The sequence below is a fragment of the Aedes aegypti genome, chromosome 2 (genome assembly GCF_002204515.2).
Source record: "Aedes aegypti strain LVP_AGWG chromosome 2, AaegL5.0 Primary Assembly, whole genome shotgun sequence".
NCBI classification, from domain to species: domain Eukaryota; kingdom Metazoa; phylum Arthropoda; class Insecta; order Diptera; family Culicidae; genus Aedes; species Aedes aegypti.
The window spans coordinates 379,107,787-379,130,675 of NC_035108.1; the positions used below are offsets into that span (position 1 = coordinate 379,107,787).

Genomic DNA, 22,889 nt, shown 5'->3' on the forward strand with positions numbered 1-22,889 from the left:
AAGCGTTTTTTTGAGAGTTTTATCAAGTATAATGCTAATCCGTGATCCATTTTCGGCTAACAAATTCATATTTCATAGAATCTCACTTTGACATTAATTGTTATTATCGGAAACATGTTCGTTATGTTTTAGAATAAGTCGATAATTATTGCTACACTTTATATTCAGGACAAAGTATAGTATCGGACTACAAGCACATTAACTGAGAGCTTTCTTGCCAAAGTTGCCCTTTTCACATTCGTATATCGTGTGACAGACACGATGTTACTCTAGGTCTATCCAGATACCTTCCGTATGGGTTTGATTTGTTATCTGAATGAAACCAAATATTTGTTGTAGTTCAATATATGTAGGATTTTTTTACCTCACATACGTAGGATAGATTTCAAGATGAGTTTAAATAAGACACATGACATTTGTGATTGACATCCTCCAACTTGGCTCTCCAGAAAGGCTCTTAAAAATGTGAAAAATATGGCACATCATTTAATAAAAAAAAAAAAAAAAACATTTAATCCGAGCTGCAAATCTTGATCGATATCACATCTGAAGCAACAGTTGTGGGAAAGCTATCAGAGATGCTAAACGAGCATGTTGGAAGAAGTTCTTGGATAGCATTAACGCACTACACTACTAGCCTACGAGCTAAAGTGAATGTTGTCAACGGAAAAAGAGTTCGGACCCATTTCTGGTCATTGTCGATGGTCTGGGAAAATATTATGCCAAACTCGCAGCATTCAACAGCCCCAATCAGGTGCTCATTCGCCAAACCAATGCGATTGCAAGCAATACTACTAGATTCACTGTACTCGAAGGTAGTGCGCAGCTCGTCATTGTTCAATTTGGTTTGAGTCGCAGTAGTGAAAATCAACTGACACCGGCAGTACGACTTTTGACTCGATTTACCAATACCTTCTTTGCGATGCTCTACAGCAGGTGAAATCATGTCAAAGCCTTCAAAGCGTTCAAGCTTTTGATTCTGGTAAAACTAGTCAGATGAGACTTCAACATCCACATTTCTACAACCATTCCTTTAGGGTGGTCATATCATTACCTTATTCCTAATTATGGTGGACGACGTCTTTCAAAATATTTGTCAATGTGGACAGTATCGTAATAGTAATATCCGGACCGACAATCACGGCTGCACAAAGGAACCAAAGTGACAAAGTTGATTGTCGCCATCGGCTTAAAAAGTGTTCAATGCTATGTTTGCTCATCCCAGTGGAACACGTGGAGGACGAAAGACTTCCGGCTCCAGATCTCTAAGTAGTAGAAACGAAGATTGGATGGTTGGAAAACACCAATTGCTAGAGAATTCGCTGGGATCCGACAGGATTTATGGGCAAACGAGTTTCAACGGACCTGATATTCGCCATCCGCTAGGTGTTGCAGAAATGCCGCGAATACAATTTACCCACACATCATTGGTTCATCAGTTTTAAATTGACCGAGATCAGCTATGGCAGATTATGCACGAATACAATTTAGCGGCTAATAAGATTGATCAAGGCGACGATAAAGCGAGTGATGTGCGTAGTCCGTAGACTTTCTCAAGTCCCTTTGAATCTCGCAGAGGATTACGACAAGGCCGTTCGTGTTAACTGTTCAACATTGCGTAAGAGAAGAGCGCGTATAGATACGAGTGGTAAGATCTTCCGAAAGTCTTTTCAGCTACTTGGTTTCTCCGACGACAATGATATTGTAGCACGGAACTTTGAGACGATGCCGGATACGTTCATCCAAATAAGAGCTGAAGCTAGGCGGATCGGACTGAACGAGCGGCTCAATATGACGACACGGCACGCCCCCACCTAGAGTTCATATTGATGGTGATGTAATCAAGGTGCTCGCAGAATTCGTGTACTTGGGCTCCCTGGTGACCGCCGACAACGACACATTGTTGCAGGAAATCGTGCTTACTTTGGACTCCAATAGAACCCGTCGACAAGCATGGAAAATTCACTCACTCACCCGAACGCTACCGATAAAATATCTGCAAAGTATCTGCCGCCACCGAATGTTCAGTGACTGCCGAACGCTACTAGGATGTGCGCAATCCCGATGAATCGCAAACGATTGAGATAAACCAAAAATGAAAAGATATACGGAGCGGAGAGATCACCTATCCGCTCTTAAATGAAAGACACGAAAGAACGCATTCGCCATTCAATCACTGAATGCTTCCTGCGAAATGTACAGATTTTGCGTTCACTGAATCATTTCGCCTTGTGTATTCCCAGTCAGTAAACGCTCTTCAGCTCTCAAACACGAATGCCATTCGTGCGGAATCGGAATGTAAAGAATCATTCGCTACAGCAATCGGATGCCTTCGGCACAAGAAGTCGGTAGTGAATCATTCTGTTGCCGTTTTTGTCTAACTTGTCGCTCGGCGAACAAGAAGAAAGCGCATTGGAAATTGAAACTCTCGGCTTTTCGCTGTTGACCGCTTGTGGAAGTGAGCGAGAGAAACGCAATATTTGAGTGAATGTTTCCCATGCTTGCCCGTCGATCGAGCAAAGTTCGCCATCGCACGAAGTTTACCATCTACAAGATGCTGATTAGAGCGATACTCCTCTATGGGCACGAAACATGGACTCTACGTGCAGTGGATTAACGCGTTCTTGATGTTTTCGAACAAAAGGTGTTGCGGAATCTACGGTGGAGTGCAGATAGAAGACGGAATGTGTAGAAGGCGGATAAACCAAGAATTGCACCAATTGCTCGGACAAACAACCATCGTCCACCTCGCAAAAATTGAGAGGTTGCGTTTGGCCGGGGATATTATCAGAATGTCCGATAATAATCCGGTGAAAGAGGTTTTCGACAACAATCCGACTGGCAGAAGACGGTGTGGTGCGTAGCAAGCTAGATGGATCAATCTAGTTGTGGACCCTTCGCAGAATGCGTGGCGAATGGAGACTACGTACAGCAGAGGCCATCCAGGCCTTAGTCCGACTGGTGAGTAAGGAAAGGTGCTCATTCCAGCATATGATCAACATCAACCCGTCCGTAAGACATCAAAAATTCTCGGTGTCACTAACGACCGTGACCTGATCTTCAAGCCCTATGAAGGAGTCCAAACCTATTGCCGAAGTCGTATGAATTCAGTGGTCTCTATCAAGGCCTCATCGCAGCAACAACCAGAGTCTTCGGTTCTGTGTAGCTGCCTGACATCATTAATTTTATCTGCTGTACAGATTGGAATTCATCTAACTATGAACAACGAAGCGCTGTCTTTGATCTTCAAGCTATATTCGAAGAATACTGGGACTTTCCCTTCCACTCTGGATTACGCTGCACATAAAGCTGGACTTTTCCCTTTCGCTAGCTTATCATCGCGACCCTCTGTACGAAAGCATTTTCTGTCGTAGGGAAATCCCAGAAATCTTTTCAGCAAAGAGGCTGACTACCTGCTAGAAAACGTTACTGATTTTCGACTCTCACTAATTGTCATGACATACGGCGAGCAAAAACTGACGCAGCCCAAATCTTAGATTCAACTGCAGAATCAAGGAAAGAGGCAAAATAAGGGCTGGATATTCATCCCTTCGGTTGCAATAAATTATCGCCGAAAATTTTTGAACAGACTACTATGTACAGTTCTTGAATCCGTAAATCCAGGGTATAATAAAGAAGACCCCATACGGTGTTATCATAATGTGCATTCCAGGATCAAAAATTGCTAAAATTGAACCTACATTGTTGCCTGCCCGAGGAGGAAAGAATAACTCGCAATAACTTATGCATACCATATTTTGGTATCATACCACAATTAGGTATTGTTCTGTTATCAATACCTTATTTTGGTATTATAATGGTGTTTGAAAAAATGTTAAAAATACTAACGAATACCAACGTTAGCTATTGAGGACTGCTGGAGGTATTGAACTATTATTTATAAATTTCACTTTTAAAAAAGACTATTAATTATCAGCTTGGTATTTGTAGAACATGCACAAGGTATTATTCGAGGTATTTTACCTCTTATGCAGGGCTCATTCATACCTCATTCAGGTTGTAAGTATTGGAAATTATCTGGTATGGAATACCTCAATTTGGTTTTCAGTAGTTATTTTCTTCTGATCGGGTGGGCATACCTGAGGACAATGAAAACCAAACAATAATTTTCCAGTTAAGAACCGGCCACTTAAAAGTGTCCCACAACTTCGGAGGGAACCACTTCCGCACAGTTTTGGCGCAATGGCATGAAACGAAATCTTGCCAAAATCGGAGCTTCTACCGTATAGTGTAAGCTATACTTTGGCAACGTGTTAAAAAAAAATTTTGTTTACTTAAAAGGACCAAACATTTACTGAACTACAAAAGACGTTAAAAAAAAATCTGAAATTTTACATAAGCTGCAATCTGCATTCAACTTTCTTGTTTCATATACGTATTTTAAATTGCCTCAGTCGCTTAATGTTTGGTTCACCTAGAATCCATAAGTTAAAAGATGATTATGACTCTTGATATCTCAATTCCTGTGTGTTTTTATCTTATAAAAGTACACAACGATTCGAAAGCATGACATCATAATTCAGAATGCCGTAACGCGACATACGCGTTATGTTTTCGATGATAATTGCTTGAAAGCACGATTCATAAAATCATGACTCGCTCATCCATCAATGATGCATTTATAGTTTTTTCAGTCAATGAACACAAAAATATAAAATGCTAGAACGGGATTCGAACCAAGAACCTTCTGAAAGAGAGCTACATCCTCTACCAACAGAGCACTTCGTCGTGTTGGTTAAAGAGTGATCGATACGAATGTTTTGATGCAACGCACGCCGCATAATGTTTTTGTACTCCGGATGTTACGCTTATTTAGAATCATGACCTTAAAAAATATGGATTTCATTACTTGTAAATCATAATTCAAAAATAAGATTTTTATCCGCACAGCTCCTCCTAAACAAGATTCGATTTGGGAACCTCTGAGGCATGGCACGTTTTGAAAACTTGATTTTTTTTTCTTTCACTGCGTTAATTGGAGCTCTGAAACCAATAGCAATGTGTCACCAAATGACATCGTTTAAGACGTGACAAAATTTGAAATTTCCCTTTCCACTTTTAGTTCTACGGTAGAGCCCCCTCTAAAAATCCCACCCCTCGCTGCGCCAGCTGTGTATATACAGTGAATGATAACAGGGGCGCAACAGTGGTCACTATCATTGCCGCCGGCACCGGGGAATGGAAGACGAGCTGGAAGATAAGATCCTCTATCAAACGTTCTTCAAATCGCACATGAAGCTCCTGTCCAAGTTCGCAGTCGGCGTATCGCCGCTCAACAGTTCGGTCGGTTACGTCTGGAAAGTGATGCGCGTCTATCTGCTCAAGCCGGAGGTTCTGATTGCCGGGTTGTTGATTTTCGTCTTTGTGCTCTATCTTCAAGCGAGCGAAGTATGGAGCCGAGGATTCATCGGGAAAATCAGCAGCAGTTTCGGCCTCTCGAAGGGAACCCGTTCCGGAAAGTTGGCGCTGCTGGCGTCGGAGGCCGAGAAGCGAAGCTGGGAGGACAAACGCGGCACTAGTGCAGTGTACGCCGTGCAGGGACGCCGACCACGGATGGAAGATCGGTGAGTACGAATATTTTAAAATTTGAATTATTAAAAAACGACTTGCATCCTTCATTATTAGTTCATAAAATCATGTATTGCTTCACCAATGATTGTAAAATTTCTAGACATTCCACACTGCTGCAAGATTATGCATTTGTTTTTGCTTTTAGTATCATAACGACACATCTGCAGGGATCGATTTCTTTTCAATAATTTACCCTGTCCATAGTAAATTGGACAGACAATTGTTTTCGATTATGATTCTTTTGCAAGTGGAAAGCTTTAATCGTGCTTATTCGAACTGCATTGTATACTTAATCTAACTTAAACAGACTTCATAGAAAATCTATGAATAAAAATCAATCACTGAAAATAAGTACGTTGTTATGATACTTAACGCAATTGTAATGCAATATCCGCTAAATTGCTATGCAAACTCCAATCCCTGTCAATGAATCGATTGACGCATATTACAGATTTACACTGCTGGTTCTATAAACTTTCCATTCATTGGCACATAACATGATTTACTAACTGCAATTGACTTCGACAAATATTTAACAATGATAAGGCGTAAGCTCTCTACCGATTGTTCGTCGGTGGTGTAATACAAAGGTTTCTGCTCTGGTCAGGTTTCGTTACCGGTTTGAGCGATGGCTTTCTCAGTTTTGTGGTAACATCTGCGGTTATAAAGCGGAGCTATACCGAATTACGGCACGGACTTTTTTTATTATGGGTAGGTTTGACGAACACCAATAGCCGATGTACCAATAGCCGCATAGCTAAGAACAAATATTCGTATAAAATCGAAAAATAAAGCCTGCGGAATTATTTTTAGATCATCTGAAAGCTTTTTATCTTGGCTTTGTGGAAAAATTATGAAACATACGAAAACTCATGTTTTTGTATTTATTATCGCTTGTGCCACTATAGGAACACATGTGCCTATAGTGGCACTATTCCTAATTTCTGTTCCTATAGTAGCACTAGCCTCACGGAATAGGCAAAACACAAATCAAAACCGTATTTTTACAAAACTTTTATATTTATCCTTTGAAGTGTGGATCAAAAGCGTTCGATTGATGTAAAAAAGTTCCTAATTTATCAACTATTTTGTTTAATAACAAAATAGTTTCTCTTAGTAGTGCTACTATAGGAACAATAGGTTAACTATAGGTGCAAGGGAGCTAAAATTTTAAGCAAATCTATTTATTTTGATCATTTTTTGAACAAAATCGAGCTGTGTGTCAATGGTACTTAGATAAATAGCTACTGATCTTCATGTCAAAAATTATTTTGCTACGATTACCAGCGAAACGACCGTAAAAAGCCACTAGTGCGACTATAGGGGACCGTCCACTAAGGGAACACCGACCCTAGTTATTGATAGGCAATGTTGATGCAGTTGATGTTGATGCATTGAAGTTGATATTATATTATTTAGTGAAACATTGTAGAATCTGTTTCAGAAACAACTCTTTTAAGTGTTCGAACCCACTGAGTAAAATCTCTAATAAAAATAACTAGAAAATAGATTTTAGTATTCTGTACCTTAGAATTTCGCCCTAATTGCTTAATTTTTAACAGATACGCGTAGGGAGCCGGACCAAATCCTTGGCACTTTTGATTCATTTTGGCAGTGGGGTTTTTTGAGAGCCACAAAGCTCATATTTGACCACAATATGCGTCGTAGTGAGGTGCTCCTTATGGCAAAATTTCAGGCAATTCAACCGAGAAACCCCCCCCCCCCCATTGTTTTTTCTATCTTTATTAACGAGATTTTTAGCCCTGGGCTAGTTCATCTCGCGACCAACGGCTTTACTTCCCTTCTGAAGGAAGACGTCACTGAAATTTTTAGTGACTATCTCGGGGATGGGATTCGACCCCAGGTCCTCGGCGTGAGAGGCGTGTGTTCTAACCACTACACCAGGTCCGTCCCCCGAACCCCCCCCCCCCATGCCAAAGTGAATCATGGAAGTGCCCAAGTGGCTCTGCACCCTACTATCATTCTTCTTCAGTATCAGTCACTGGTATGAAAAGATCAAAAGAGAAGCAATTGGGGGTATGATGTTACCAATTTTTCAATAAGTTATGAAAAATTCTAGCGTTAAGTTTTGACGATATAAAATTAAAATGTGTTAAAAAATCGTGGTTTTCGAACATTTAAAAAAAATAGCGTGCAAAATATACAGGGTAATTATTTTTCCAAGATATCTTGGACCACAATGGAAGTGCTAAAATTTTAAAAACTATGGGTTGAACGAAATTTTTCTGATCTAAAAATATTTGTTTGACATTACTCACGAAAATCTGACTATTTTCGAAAATCTTGGTGAGGCAACCTCTAAACGTCATTTCTCATAGTTTCCCCCATACAAAAGTTTGATTGTAACATCCATAGCTACCATTTGGAGTTTGAGCCCCCAAGTTTTAAGACAAAGTGAAATTTTGGGACACCCTACTGCTCAGTGAAGAATGGATGATCAATTTGGTGAGCTCGTTCCATGCTTTTATTTTAAATGTACAATCAATTACGAATTGATATGATTTATCAAAATATGAACAGTTAGTCACTGTAAGTGTCGACATATTCTCTTGTACATTAACATCATTAACCTTAGAACTCTTCATTCCACCCGATTTTTATCATTATGAAAATTACCTTTAAATGGTTCGACGCTAAAAGTATAGACTTTCTGTATGTTCAAGTTGCCTTTAGAATTGATAGGAGATTTGCTGAACTGAGGTTGCATGAATCGCATCACTTCAGAATTCAGATCATGCAGCTATGATCTCTCTCCACTAACAAAGCTCCTTCCCATGATAACCATGAAGATACAGAGGTGATCTTTGGCGCCAGTAACAATGGGTGCCACACTAACATTCTTTCCCTTCCCCGATGACTGTAAGGACGTGGACAGCGCCATTATTGGCTTTTTTTTTATTGTTTGGAGTTCCCGAAAGTGTACATTGAAAATGGAAAGCTACTCCCAAACTACATCTCTTGATTCCTTGGGCAGTTTCGATTATTATGGTCAATCACGGAGTAGCAACTACGAATTGTACGGTCATGAATGCTTATGCTTGTTATGTTTATATTTATAGCATAAACATAAATTGAACATAGCATAGATTACGTAAAAATTATATAGACTTTCCGGATAAAAATTGTTATATTTTACAATTCATTCAATTTAAATTCTCCCTTACTCGATATTGAAGGACATCGAGTTAGGAAAGTGTCAAGATACACACCACGTGTTTGAATCTTTTTCAATATTTATTGATTTTGACATAATCAAACCAAGAATTTTAACGTGTAAACTTTCTTTTTTACAAACGCTGTAAAACTGTAGAAGAAATTTTAGAAATTGACAATTTTACATGTACACTTTAAAAATATTGAAATGCTTCATTTACTATTAAGCATTATCGTTATGTTCAAATTTAAGTGAATAATGCTCATTTGGAGAAGACATAGAGCTTTGAAAGACACGGACACGTTAAGGGCTTTTTGCCCTTTGAAGGGTTCTACCCTATTTGATATGAAACCATTTGACTTAATAAAAAATATTTATTTTCTTTTCTTTGATATTCCAAAAAAATAATCCATTGAAATTTTAGTGCTTGAAATAAGAGCAAGTTAAGTTTACTAAAAGATTGGGCGAATATTTACCATGATATTTAAATATTACAGGAGAAAATCCTTATAGTTCTGGTTAAACTCATGGAAATAACCCGCAAAGGGCTATCCCCGAACAACAAAACAAAACAAACAAAAACAACAAAAGTCTGAATGTTGCGTTGGAGGCTGATTGATAAAAGACATCAACGTTAAGTCAATGTAAGGAATATCGACTTTGGCGTTACTATGATTCACGACGCTAAAAACTCGAAAGAATAGCTTATGATCGAAAGATGGTAAAATTTCCAACACGGAATTCTAGCATAACATGTCAAATCGCAAAATGTACACAGAAAAAATATTTAAATTTCAATGTAGTGTAAACTGAAGTCTACTGTAACAATAAATTAAATTCGTGCGTTGTTACACCATCATGTAAAGTCCAATGAACATACATTCAATTTTCAACTAAAAATGCTTGAATATTACATGATCGTGTAAATTTAAAGTGAATTCTATTGAAAAATAATGGTTTGGCCGTGTAAATTTAGGTTTATTTCGATGCTCTAAATATGTGCATGAAAATAAACTTAAATTTACAACATATTTTTAGCTGTGTGAGCAAAATCGCTTGTTTAATATTTTTATTAATAACTACGTAAAGTAACTCTGCATATTCTCAAGAACACGCAAAATGCATTTTATGAGTGATTTCGGATAAATTTTAAAAGGGCTTGACTCGTTATGGAAAATTTGAATGGGCCTAACTGGAGTAAAAGGGCCTAACTGAATAATACTGTCAAAACCAGATTGGATCTTCAGTACATTTTGTATTGTTTCTCATTTTTCTAGATATTTACCCCTTTTGTTTCCACATAATCGTTCAATATATTTTGAAATTGTGCAAATCAGATCAAATACTTGTTTTTAATTATGAATCGTGGTTTACGGCTAACCAGCCGAGTGGAAGTTTAACAACTACCGAAAAGCTAAACATTACATATAATTTGCAATTGGATTAGATGGACATCAGCGGAGAACACTCAACGGCTGCAGGTGTTCATCAACAGATGCCTGCGGTACATAATTCGGGCATGGTGGCCACACAACTGGATTTCTAATGCTGACCTCCACGAAAGTGGGGGTGGGTCGGCCACACTCTACGTCGGGGCGGAAACGAAATCTGCAAACAAGCGCTGGAATGGAATCCAGCAGGACATCGCAGCAGAGGCAGACCCAGAGGATCATGGCGGCGCAGCCTCAACAAAGAAATAAAAGAAGTCGACGGCAATTTGACCTGGCCGCAGGTCAAGGCGATAGCTGGTAATCGCCCAGGATGGAAATCTTTCACGTCGGCCCTATGCACCAGAATGGGTGCCCAGGACCCATAAGTAAGTAAGTAATTAGATGGACAAATTGATGTGAAGATTTGCGAAAAAGTTACACGTCTTCTCAGTGAGAATCGTACTCACGACTCCCCGTTACCACTACGCCATGAGAGGACTCACGAACGCAGAAGTTAACCTGAATTCGATTTCAGCTCAATAATCACGTGGTCCTTTTTTGCAAAGTGCACCTCTTTAGGAAGAATTAGATGCCCAAAGCGTTGTGTTTGTCCATCTAATCAATTGCAAATTATATGTAATGTTTAGCTTTTCGGTAGTTGTTCAGATCAAATAGATTAATCGCAAAAGGGCCTAACTGAAACTATGTTGATTCAAAAGGCCAAACTGCAAGGGCCTAACTAGAACTATGCTGAACCAAACTAGAACTATGCTGAACCGAAACCGACCTAATTGCTGGGCCCTAAATGGTTTGGAGGCTCTTAAACGGGCCAATCTGCAAATTATATTGGAATTTAACCGTTTTCACGATATGCTGTTTGTTCTGAGATTTCAAATGTTATGTGTCACGTAAAATACTATCATAATTATCCTACACAAGTACCAAATTAGAAAGTGTCGGTGTTTGAAATAGGATTAATGAATAAACATGAAATCTTCTCACATGACTTTCTCAATGTGTGCGTACTGCAGTAAGGCCCTGTTTTATGTTTCGCTTGAATTATAAATCGTGTATATTGACTGATAAACATCTTTCTTGAGATTTGCTTTCTTTTAAACATTGGTTGCTCTTCATGATCAATTTCTGCGCCCTCGAATATAAGAAAACGAGAATAATGAACTTTGAAGTAAGGCTAGGTGATTTGTGTTTGCAGCTACAAAATCGTGGCACCAAAGCCACGTTCAAAAATCAAGCTTATATATTATCACAAATTTAAGAAGACAGATATAACATTGACTAAAACGAGCTCACCCTCTTATACATAAATTTTTTACTCTTCATATTATTTTTTCATGAAGCGATAGAAATGAGTACTCACAGCTACGAGCGTGACTTGGAGAGCGCCGGTCGGTGCTCGGAAGTGAATAAATTCTGCTGTATATATTCGTTATTTTCGACAAAATTTGATTGCAGCAGATCATTAACGAGTGAAAAGTTAAGAAAAATAATATTATGCCGAATTACCATTATACCAAATGGGATAGAGCCCTTTTAAGGAAGCACCTCACTAGACAACGAACTAGCATACAACGCCCAGTGGACCAGACGGAAAACATTTCTACCGAGAAGTTTACTGGCCTGAGGTGGTTGAATGCCTGGTGACATTAATTGCACGGCTACGAAATCCACAAGTTTTACATGAAGATATCAAGTTAGCGAAAGTTTTTGTTTGGAGTTTATCTCACCTTATGGAAAAATAAGCTCACAGAAATTATATAACTTCCATTGAACTGCCTTCAATGGAGTTTCAAAATAATCCAAATGACGTTCTTGGACATCGATGACACGAATGATTTTGTTGTATCATCAATATTCTAAAACGCCGTCGAATATATATAAAATTTTCTTCTACACATAAAAGTAAAGATTTAGACAATTTTCCTAACTTTTTATAAAACTTCATAAGGCATGTTATGGAAGAAACGAAATTTTGTGTATTTCAAACGCAATTTTGAACTATCTTGTTAGACATCAATTGGCAAACTTCAGAGCCTGTGCAAAAATCTTATCAAATTATTCACCTACAGTGTTACAGTACAGTTTCAGGATATTTAGAAAAGGGGTCTACGTATCTTCAATCTCTCCTAAGGAGTTTTCAATGCAAAAAACAAACTACCAACTTGGAGCTGCCGTTCAGAAATCCAATGAAATTTTACTGTTTTCGGAGTTCGAAAGTTGCGTAAACATTGCAATTGTGATGATAAGAACACAGTTGCAAATCAAACGATGAGATCACAGTAGAAATATCCAACAACTTAGTAATGATTCAACTCGTTCAATATTTGCTGATTGTGGCCAGAAAACTATTTACACAATTATGAATACTGACGCTGGAATAGAGACGATTTTCACTGCGCTTGGTGGGTTGAAAATGCTTTGTTGCTGGTTTTTCGGGACTCAACCACGGATCTTCCAAAGAATTTGCCAGAAATCCGTTCGGCCTAAAAACTTACCAGAAAAACTACTAATTATTTCAAATTCATCTCCTGAATATAACTCTTAATAGGTTCTTCATTTAAAATTATTCCAGGAATTCTACTAATGATTGATGATTGATTACACGTGAGACATTTTAAGAACTAATTTGATGATTCGTCGACGAATTGCATGCCTCTATGTACTTATTCTGGAAACTTGTTCATGTTATTTCATAAGTTTCCTACAAATATTCGTGTATGTGAAGTGTAGTTGTGAATTCCAAGTTTTCATTTTTTCTTCAGTTTTAGTTATATTTCCAAAGATACTTTCAAAATCAATTCAATTTTTTAAATAATTTCTTCACACGCTCTACGTTTTATTGTTACTGAAATATTTTCCGTAAAACTAGATTAACTAGATTGAACTACATTTTAATTCGTCATTCGGAATAATTTGAACTGTGAAACTTGAAACAACTGCTCTACGTTGATTTGCTGTCGCACTTCTGATCCCTTCAATGCTACAATTAACATTTGTGAAGTTGTTGGCAATTGAAATGATTGTAAGTTCATGTTTCGGCCAGGTGGCATTCGGCCAAATAATTCATTTGACCAGATGGCATTCGGCCAAATTGCGTTCAACCAAACGGCATTCATTCATATGGCCGGACACCATTTCTTAACAACCTTTATCCACTTTCATTGAATTTTCTTCAGGCTTCCTATAGAATTCGTTATCATTGGTTTTACCTGACGAGTTCACATGCGTCATTTGCATACATATATTTGATTAGTGGGAATCTACAGAAATTGGGACAAGGATGAACATTACTTGAGCGATGCTATCAGTTAGCTGGTTATTTTACAATACTAGATCTATTACCTTGTTTCATTTCTCCATAGCAAGCACAGGCAGTTTGAGCCCTAGAGATTAAGTTCGAAGTACGGATGATAAGGCAACAAAGTTGTTATCAGTTGCTGCCAATGAACCGCACTGTTCGGCCAATATTGATGGAAAATGTGATTTTTGCAAACGATTTCGGCAATGATGGATTATTTGTCGACATTATCGAGCTAAATGATTGTCATACACGATAAGTAATGCATTTCCTATCGCCATCGATGCAAAGAGCAATTCGGGGGGTAATTGATGATACGTTTGTAGTAAACTTTTGAAACACGTTTTTTTAATACATCGAAACAACGAATACATTTATTTGAACTTCGATTCCTGCAATGTTTCATTTGGAATATAGGATGTAATCGTGACAGTAACTATCATATAAATGGGATTGTCAATCTATTTTAATTTTTTCCTATAATTTTCTATGAATATATGTACCAGAATCCATCTTAAACCTTGCCTTAAACTATAAAGATCTTTTTTTTTTTTCAATTTTTTGAGTATCTGATCACTCTTTATGAAGTTTTTCAAAATACTGTTTTAGCTGCTTATCTGAAAACATGAATGTCAAAACAAAAATTCTGATTGATCTATTTGACGTTTTTCAGAAAGTAAGAATATTTTTTTAACTTTGACACCATTATTTCTTCCTTCCGTCTTATCATTACGTCCTCACTGGGACAAAGCCTGCTTCTCAGCTAAGTGTTCTTATGAGCACTTCCACAGTTATTAACTGAGAGCTTTCTTTGCCCAAGTTGCCATTTTCGCATTCATATATCTTGTGGCAGGTACAAAAATACTCTAGGGCCAGGGAAGTCAAGGAAGTTTCCATTATGAAAAGATCCTGGACCGACCGGGAATCGAACCCAGGCACTTTCAGCATGACACCATAATACAATACTTATTAGGTCGTCATTAGTTCACGCAAAATATGATGTTTTTCTCAGATAGTGGTTTCTAAACCCTTCTCATGTAGTAACTTCATTTTGCGGCATTGGTTTGAATTAGCGTCAGCTACACCGTGTCCAGTATATTCTCATACAAATTCGAGATAACATTACTTTGCGCTTGTCTAACTGACATCATTGGTGATAATATTTTTTGAAAGGGGTTATAATACTGATTCACTACAGGAAATATTTTGGAAATATTTCAATTATAAACTTATTTTATCAACTTAAGAATTTACGAAAAATATTTCCAGCGGCACGCTCATAGGCAGAGCCCAATTTCAATCTGCAGTTATCGCACATATATTTATCAAATTTTATCAATATTTATCTATTCAAAACGCAATATGATTAACTAAAAGTTTCTGAAACTTTTTTGTGAATGCTCTGATTTTCACTTTGTAAACCAGACCAATATGAACAAAAATTCATTTTAAGTGCAAAACACGACTTCAATGGACATTTCATCACTTATCATAGCAATTATTTTTTCTTATTCATAAAACAAGCTATTCTACGTTAGTATAATACTACCAGACTACAATGAAATACTACAACATTGGATTATCTTACACTCAGTAAAGTTATATCAAAGAAAAGAAAAAGTGTATGAGAATATATTGGACACGGTGTAGTTCACATGTACGAGCTTAATGAATTTAGTATCCAGGCATAGAGGATACCTTAAAAATAATGCATATTTTCACACAAAGTTAAATAACTTTCAAGATCAAATTTAAACATGTCGTATAGAATTGCAGCTTCAACCTACAAAATTAAAAAGGAAATCGTGGGAGAACTCGGAATTATCGGTACCGTTACCAGTTATGCGTATCTTTCTACTTCTCCGCTAAAAATAGCAGTTCATTCACAATGAACGGAAAAGACACTGAAATGCAATCCGAGAAACCTTGACAATAATGAAAGCGGGAGAATTATGTAAACACCCTTCAGTCTGATCGTCCATCCCTGACCATCGTGCAAACTATTGATTCACTTTCTTCTCATCTAGAGTGGCACTTAACAATCCACTCAAGAAACCATGAAAGTGTCATTCGCGGACAACCCTTTTGTCGCGAGTCAGTATTTGTTTCAATTGGACTTTATGACGAACAGTATAGGTTCATTGCGTTCAGATTATTTTCTTAGCTTTTCCTCATAAACGTTGGTATAAATCTTAGAAGAACTCAAGTCAAAATACATGAAAAAATACCCGAAAATTATTTGAATCAATTATTGGATTGCTTTCCGGAAGACCTCTTCCAAAAATTAAACAAAAATAATGCGCATACTATATCTTTTTAATTCATAAATGAAATCGCAATCGATTTTCTGCATATCGTTCAAATAATGTTGTGATAATAAAATAGGATCCCAAATAATTAAATTTCACACGAAAAAGTAATAACGTTTAGAACGGTCGATTTTTCGAGGTTATCAAAATCAATAATTGATAGAAATTGGCTGGAAATTTCTATATTTTTTAATTTTCATAAAAGACTTGTTCTTCAAAACCATCATCAATCAGAAACCTTCTGAAAAATATCAAGTTTTTTTAGCTACAATTTTCCAGATATCATAAAATCACTTTTCACTGATTTTTTTTTTACAAAAAAATATATTTTAAATTTGAAGAGAACTGAAATGAGTAGATTTTTTAGGTTTATGGAAGTACTAATATAGAATTGATATGAAAAATAACCTACGCTTTCTTAGAATGGCTTATTTAGTACCCACATCACATTTAAAACACAATAGAAAAACAATTGCTTCATTTTCAGAATACCTTACAAAGCACAATGACAATCATCAAAATTGGCAATACTGCTGTGATGAAATTAATTTTTTATGTATTATTTTTATAATATGTTACACGCAGAGAACTAACAACGATTCAAAACAATAATTATTCTTGTTGTTTTCAATAAGCTTTTTCAGTTTGTTGTAAATCAACAAAATGTGCTGAAGCAGCAATGACTTTTATCAAAACAAATAAAAATATTGTTGGATTTGCTGGCAGCATTTTCAATTTGATTTTTGTTGAAACAACAAAATAAAATATTTATTTCAAATCATAGAATTATTTGTTTCAGTTACTTTTATTGTTATTTGAAACGAAAATTTAACTCAGTGTGTAAGGCAGTGTGTGGCCCGCCATTTTATTTCGCGCTGTAAACGGAGTGTAAGAAAAAATGGCTGACGCGGAAGAGTTCATCGAAGAACTCGATGTGGAAAAAAATATCCGTGGAGGAAGTCGAGCTGATAGAATTGCTCAACAGTTTTAGAACTACTGAAGCTATTATTGAAGCCCTTCTTGGTAAGTTTTAACCATTCTTTTATAGTATTTCAATTCTCATCAGCCTTTTTTCGTGATTGCAGTTAATTCTTACACGATTGAAACGCTAAAAGTGATCCAGCGGCAAAAAATCGAGCTGCTGATTCCACCCCCGTCGCTTGCGGAGTGGACCAAATTCATTCATCCATTGGATATTTGGAGAACAGCGCAGGTAGTTATGCCATTTTCAATCTTTATTTATTTTTGTTGACATAAAACTATTTTAAGGGGCTACTAAAAGTCCAAAAAATTCCAGCAAGTGGCAGCAGCTCTGCTTCGGTGCAAAATACCATTGTAAAGCCTTCTGAACCAAGGGTCACGTGGGATTCATGCACGGCCACCTATTTGCTGAAAAACTCGTCGGAGGCACAAGCCATCATACGAAAATACATCCGAACACAGTTTCTCTCAAGATCCGACAAAATGTATCACCCACTGAATTTAAAAATATACGGTGTTAGAAGTTATGATCGTTTTTCTTAATTTCAAAATAAGAGCAAAATAAAATTTAGCGGGGTGGAGGGGGAGCAGATCTGGGATCAATAAAATCTTTATTTATTTCTAATAAAAACATTTTCAAATTGAAAACCAAGTGTGATTTATTTTGAAAATGTTATGTTTTATTTTAAAGCAAAAATATTGTTATTTCGAAAAAAAAATATTGAATCAAAAATTAATTTTGTTGAACCGCATTGGACCCAGCTGTCAAATTTAACAATTAATATTTTTAAACTGAACTGCTTATAGTTATTAAAACAATGAAAGGATATTATAAGCCGGCAAATAATACAGAAAAGTGGTTGAAATGATACAGATTTTTGTTGATATTAAAAATGTTTTCGCTGCGTGTACTGATTGGAATGTTTGCAGAACAACGTTCACAATTTGCTGAAGATTGAATTTTGGTAGAACTGTTAAGGATACTAACATATAATTTGTTCATAAAAATAAGGATTTGTTTAATGCAAAGCATAATGTTTAACTTTGTTAAACAGTTTTTTAGGACTTTATTTTTTGAAAAAAAAAAAACTGTTCAGTTTTTCAACCAAAAGCATTTTGTAAGATCTTGTATTTTCATAACATTGTTAAATAACAGTTGAACGATGCACAGAAAATAGATTACGATTTAATCAATAAATGAAAACGATATATCATAAACAAAGTGTCCTCTTTATAAAATGATCAGTACTTAAATATCTGGAGAAGTTCTTACACCCTTAGAAAAAAATTTCCATGGGCAATGTAGTAATGGTTAGACAAATTAATGAAATGATATTTGTTAAAATCCTTGATAACATTTCTTCGAAAATATCTGCTTAGATAAATTATTGGAGGTGTACTTAACGACATTCGAGATAGAATCCTCTAAAAAAAATATCTTTCAGGAATTGAAATGTTCCTGTAAGATATGTTTTAAGGATTTCACACCTTTGAAAGAATTCTTGGCAGAATTTTAAAACATTAGATAATATATGTTTTGAAAGAACCTCTGAAAAATTGCTTTGAGTATATTTGTCGAAGTAATCACGACAAAAGTTTATTCATGAGTCACAAATTGCATTACATCGCACATAGGAAATTATTATTGTAAGAGAAATGGAGTTATTCAAGCAATAATCCAAGTTGAATTTTGATGAGCAATCTAGAAGAAATATCTTACAACTTTGTAAGAAAAAGTGATGTATTTTTCTATTTAAAAAAAAATAAAACGATTAAAATGAAAACATCCTAAATGAAATCATGTTTGATGAAACTTTTTACAGAACATAATTTTACATGCTTGGAAAATTATATTCTTGTGAAAAAATGGGTTTCGATTTTGGCACGGTTCCATTTTTGACAACTAAAATTTTCGACTTTGTTGCCAAAAACGGAATTCCACTCTACCTTTCTTTTTTCGTCATTTAAAAAACCTTTGAAAAGTTCAACATTATGAATGTCGGTGTACTAAAGGGTTACGTTTTTTAATAAACATAAATCTTTATTTTTCCGTCATTACTTGAATATACCCTAAAGAGTTTCTTTAATAAAATTTTCCTGAATTTACATCAAACTGAATTAAATTTAGGAGATTGAGTAGCGTTTTAAACTTTTTCTTTCAGAATCTAGAGGAAATTCTCTATAAGGGGTAGTCTTGTGACGAAGTGTGACAGAGGGAGAGGTCCCAACTATTGGACGTAGTATTTTGAATATTTCTGTTAAAACAGAAGCATTGAAAAAAATGACAAACAATATTTTCATTAAACTTCTTTGTCTGACTTATTTAACTTGGGTTAATATAAATGATGATGAAGCTTCAAAACATTAATATGATAGGATTATTTTTTTTTTCAAGAAATTTCCAATCTTCCTGTTAAATACAATCAAACAGATTTTATGAAGCTTTAAATATTGGTTTGAAAATATTGTTTTTCCATTTGTTGACAAGACATACGTAGAATCAACCATTTTAGTTTCATTCATTTTATTCTTCATATTCTTTTGAATATTTCTCTAGGTAAATATCAATGTTATTATAGTAAAACAAGATACAGGTGATCTCCATTTAGTTGATTCCTTTTGACTTATCATTTCTTTTGATGGAATATAATAATGATTATTTGAGTATTATCGAAATTTTCATGTCATTCTGTTTTCTAAATCACTCGGTTATTCAGCGAAAGAGCATTTTTATGATTTCATTGTTTCATTATGAGTGGTTTAAGAATATTTCAGTATGGGGAACAATGATGAAGTTTAGTTAAAATATTCATGAAGATGATTGTATAAAAACGCTGATTTTTGAAACATTCCAAATATTCAAATGGGTATTTTTTTTCTACCTGGACACTGTTTGCTGAATGAATCGGAATTAATAGAAAAATGATGAAGATCCATTCCAAATTGAGGTATTTTGCTGATCATATTCAGTGAAATCTGTTTCTTAATCACTAATAACTTAAAAATTATCCTCTTATATAACAAAATTTCTGTTTATTATATTATATAATATTTTGAACCCTTAGCAATTGCAGTTAGCTTTATCAATCCGAACAAGATTTTTACCTTTTTTCTATATTTTCAGCTGTAAACTTGTTTAAGGTTTTAACAACAGCAAAAGTACTACAAATTTAATTTCACTTGTATAAACTGGGAACTAAAATTATGTAAATTAGACAGGAAACAAGCGTGTTTACTATTTTCCAAATTATTGTTGAGCGCTACGGTATATCAAACTATCATTTGTCAGATTATCCTGACGTTTCAGAGAGTAATTAATATAAAGTAATAGCTTTGTTTTGAATTTCTGGATTTTAATGTTTGGTTTTAGTCCAATTGCTGAGAAAAACAAATAAAAAAATTAGGAGGGGGAGCTTTCTTGATATGGTACATATTTTCTAAGGGGGGTTTCAGCATTTGTGACCAGTGTGACCAGACTCATTTCCCCGAAATTGGAATTGTGAAGCCATGAACTGTTATAACTGTGTGTTGTATTCCTGAGATGGAGGGGGAGGTGGTTGAGCTTGAGTGTTGCACATGGGATCCGACAGTTTCGATCTCGGTGGGCCGCAATTCAAGTTTCGGTGAAATGATTCGCACTCACTCACTCACTCATTTCATTTCACCGAAACTTAAATTGTGGCTCTCTGGGATCAACATTGATCGATTTTGTGTGCAGTACTCAAGCTTAACCATCTGCTTTTCTATCTTAGAAGGATAGAGCATGGTTGTAGTAGTTCGTGGCTTCGTAGTTCGTAAAATGTTATTTTCGGGGAAACGAGTCTGAGCAACACTGTTTGTGACTAAATGCTACGACTCCCCCTTTGTGTAATAAATCAGTAAAAAAAATGCTACGTCATTTATGGATGGCCCCGAATGGATTTTTTGAAACATTCTTGGAAGAACCACAAGATTAGCTACTGAGTGAATTTCTCTTAGTATTTTCTCATGTTATACTCATGTAAATTGTTGAATTAATCATCGTAGTTATAATATTGGGGAGAAACCTCGCGTAACTTATCGAAAGGACCATTGTGACAATGAGAGATGATTTTCTCTCTTGCTCTCTTTCGATTATAACAGTGAAATTGTTGTACTAGTATACTAAAGCTTTCCACTATGGATCGAAAGACAACGTCGTTAGCTAGCGTTTCATACAAAAACACAAGACAAGTGTTGATTGCATGTTGTACGATTTTCTTAAACGAAAAGAAATTTCAATTGAAAAATAGATACACTAGCATTTATTGTGACAGCTGCCGTTAGTCGTGAACAGAAGAAGATGAAGAAATTGATAGGCAATATCCCTGGAATAATCCCTAGAGTAATTTGGTCTGTTAATTTTGCTCAATCATCTGTTAAGAATATCCCCAGGAAGTCGTTAGTAGAATTCTTCGAAAAATATTTGTTCTTGAATTTTTTTTAGATAATTCTTATAGGAATATTTATAGGAATAGGAATATGAATGAATTTAGAGCCATCCGCTAAAATTTACGCACGCATTTACGCAGTCTATAAATCGAATTAAATTGCTTTTGGACTTTACTTTGCATATTGTAATTGAATGAAGAGGGCTTACGTTCTTCATAGTGTTGCGTTATAGGCAAAATTTTAGAAAAAACCGCGCGAAAAAGAATTTTTTCAATTATTGTGGAATTGCTATAATTTCATCCATTATAAACCATTATAGCCAAATAAATCATACACAGCAAAAAATTCTCAAATTTACACGTATTTTTTTATGATAATCATGTAAAACGAGTTGCAACTGCACATTCAACGATTATTAATGTAAACTGTCTCATTGCATTCGATAATGCTTGCAAACTTGAGTGAAACTGAAACATTTCATGATCTTCCATCCAACATTCGCCAATGTTGCATGCTTTCTTGCATCTTGAAAGTGAAATTGCAAACAAGAATTCTCGGTTTACATGTTTCTACGCTGAATATTCTGTCAAAAATAATGCACATGGATGGATCGACGGCTTGTCATTCCATGTGCATTATTTATGATTGAATTTTCAGCGTGAAAATCATGTAAACCGTGCCGTTTTGCATGCAACATTCTTCGAGAGAAGACGTTTTACGTTCAATATTAAGGATTTTGGTAACAATGTTGTATATAATAGATGTGTTTATAGGTTTTATCATTGAATAATACATGAGAAATGGCTTTGCATGATTGAGGCTAATATTGCGTTACGTGTAAATCTAAGATTTTTTTGGTGTGTAGAATAACGAATGTTCGAATAACGAATCGTTCAACTATAACAAACCTTTTAGAATTTGTAAATTATACTTTAAATGCATTGGATAGAGGTAACAATTTAGAAACACTTCACATCGATTTTAGTAATGCATTTAACAGACTATTTTATTTCAATTCCTATGTTGCTTTTCAAGTTCAATAAAATGAGAATTGCGATCAGAGTCTTCAACTGGATTGAATTGTATTTAACAGATCGCCAAAAAACAGTAATATTTGAGGGGAAAATTTCTAAACCTGTTCACGTTGCATCAGGAGTTTTCCAAGGTTCGATTTTAGGTCCATTGTTTTTTTATATTGTTTGTTCACGATATTTCATATTTGCCTTAAACTTCTTATTTATGCTGTCGATATGTAACTTCATATGGAAATCAATAGCACAAAAAACTGCGACATTTATCTGAATGAAATAAGTATATTTGATAAATGGTGTAGCAAAAGCTTACTTCAGTTAAACGTCAAAAATGCAATCTAATCACATATAGCAAAAAAAAATGTTCAAAAGTGCGAGATTCAGGTGTTATATTAGATTCTAAACTTGCCTCTACTGTCCATTATAATACCATCATCCATATAGCAATCAATTAATATGGATAGTTTTGTTAAGAATCATTTCTATAATATTGTAGTATTGTGTGGTCTCCACAAATGAAAACATATAGGGATTGAATCGGATCAGTACAAAAGCAGTGTCTCTTATATGCCATACGCAAATTATATGAGGATCGATTTACAATCAAACTTTAAATTAGCGTCGTGAATTAGCTATGATTTCATT

At 35.6% G+C, this 22,889-nt stretch overlaps 1 protein-coding gene across 2 annotated transcripts in view; it reads left to right on the forward strand.

Annotated features, from left to right (window-relative positions):
- Positions 1 to 22,889, forward strand: part of LOC5565323 (protein phosphatase 1L) — a 112,519-nt gene that overhangs the window by 84,335 nt on the left and 5,295 nt on the right. Inside the window, exon 2 of one of the 2 annotated variants that reach the window (XM_021846839.1) lies at positions 5,402 to 5,585. In XM_021846839.1, coding sequence (XP_021702531.1) covers positions 5,402 to 5,585 — 184 coding nt within the window. Of the gene's footprint in view, positions 1 to 5,083; positions 5,586 to 22,889 lie in introns of both variants that reach the window. The other variant, XM_001649601.2, reaches the window with a different exon arrangement.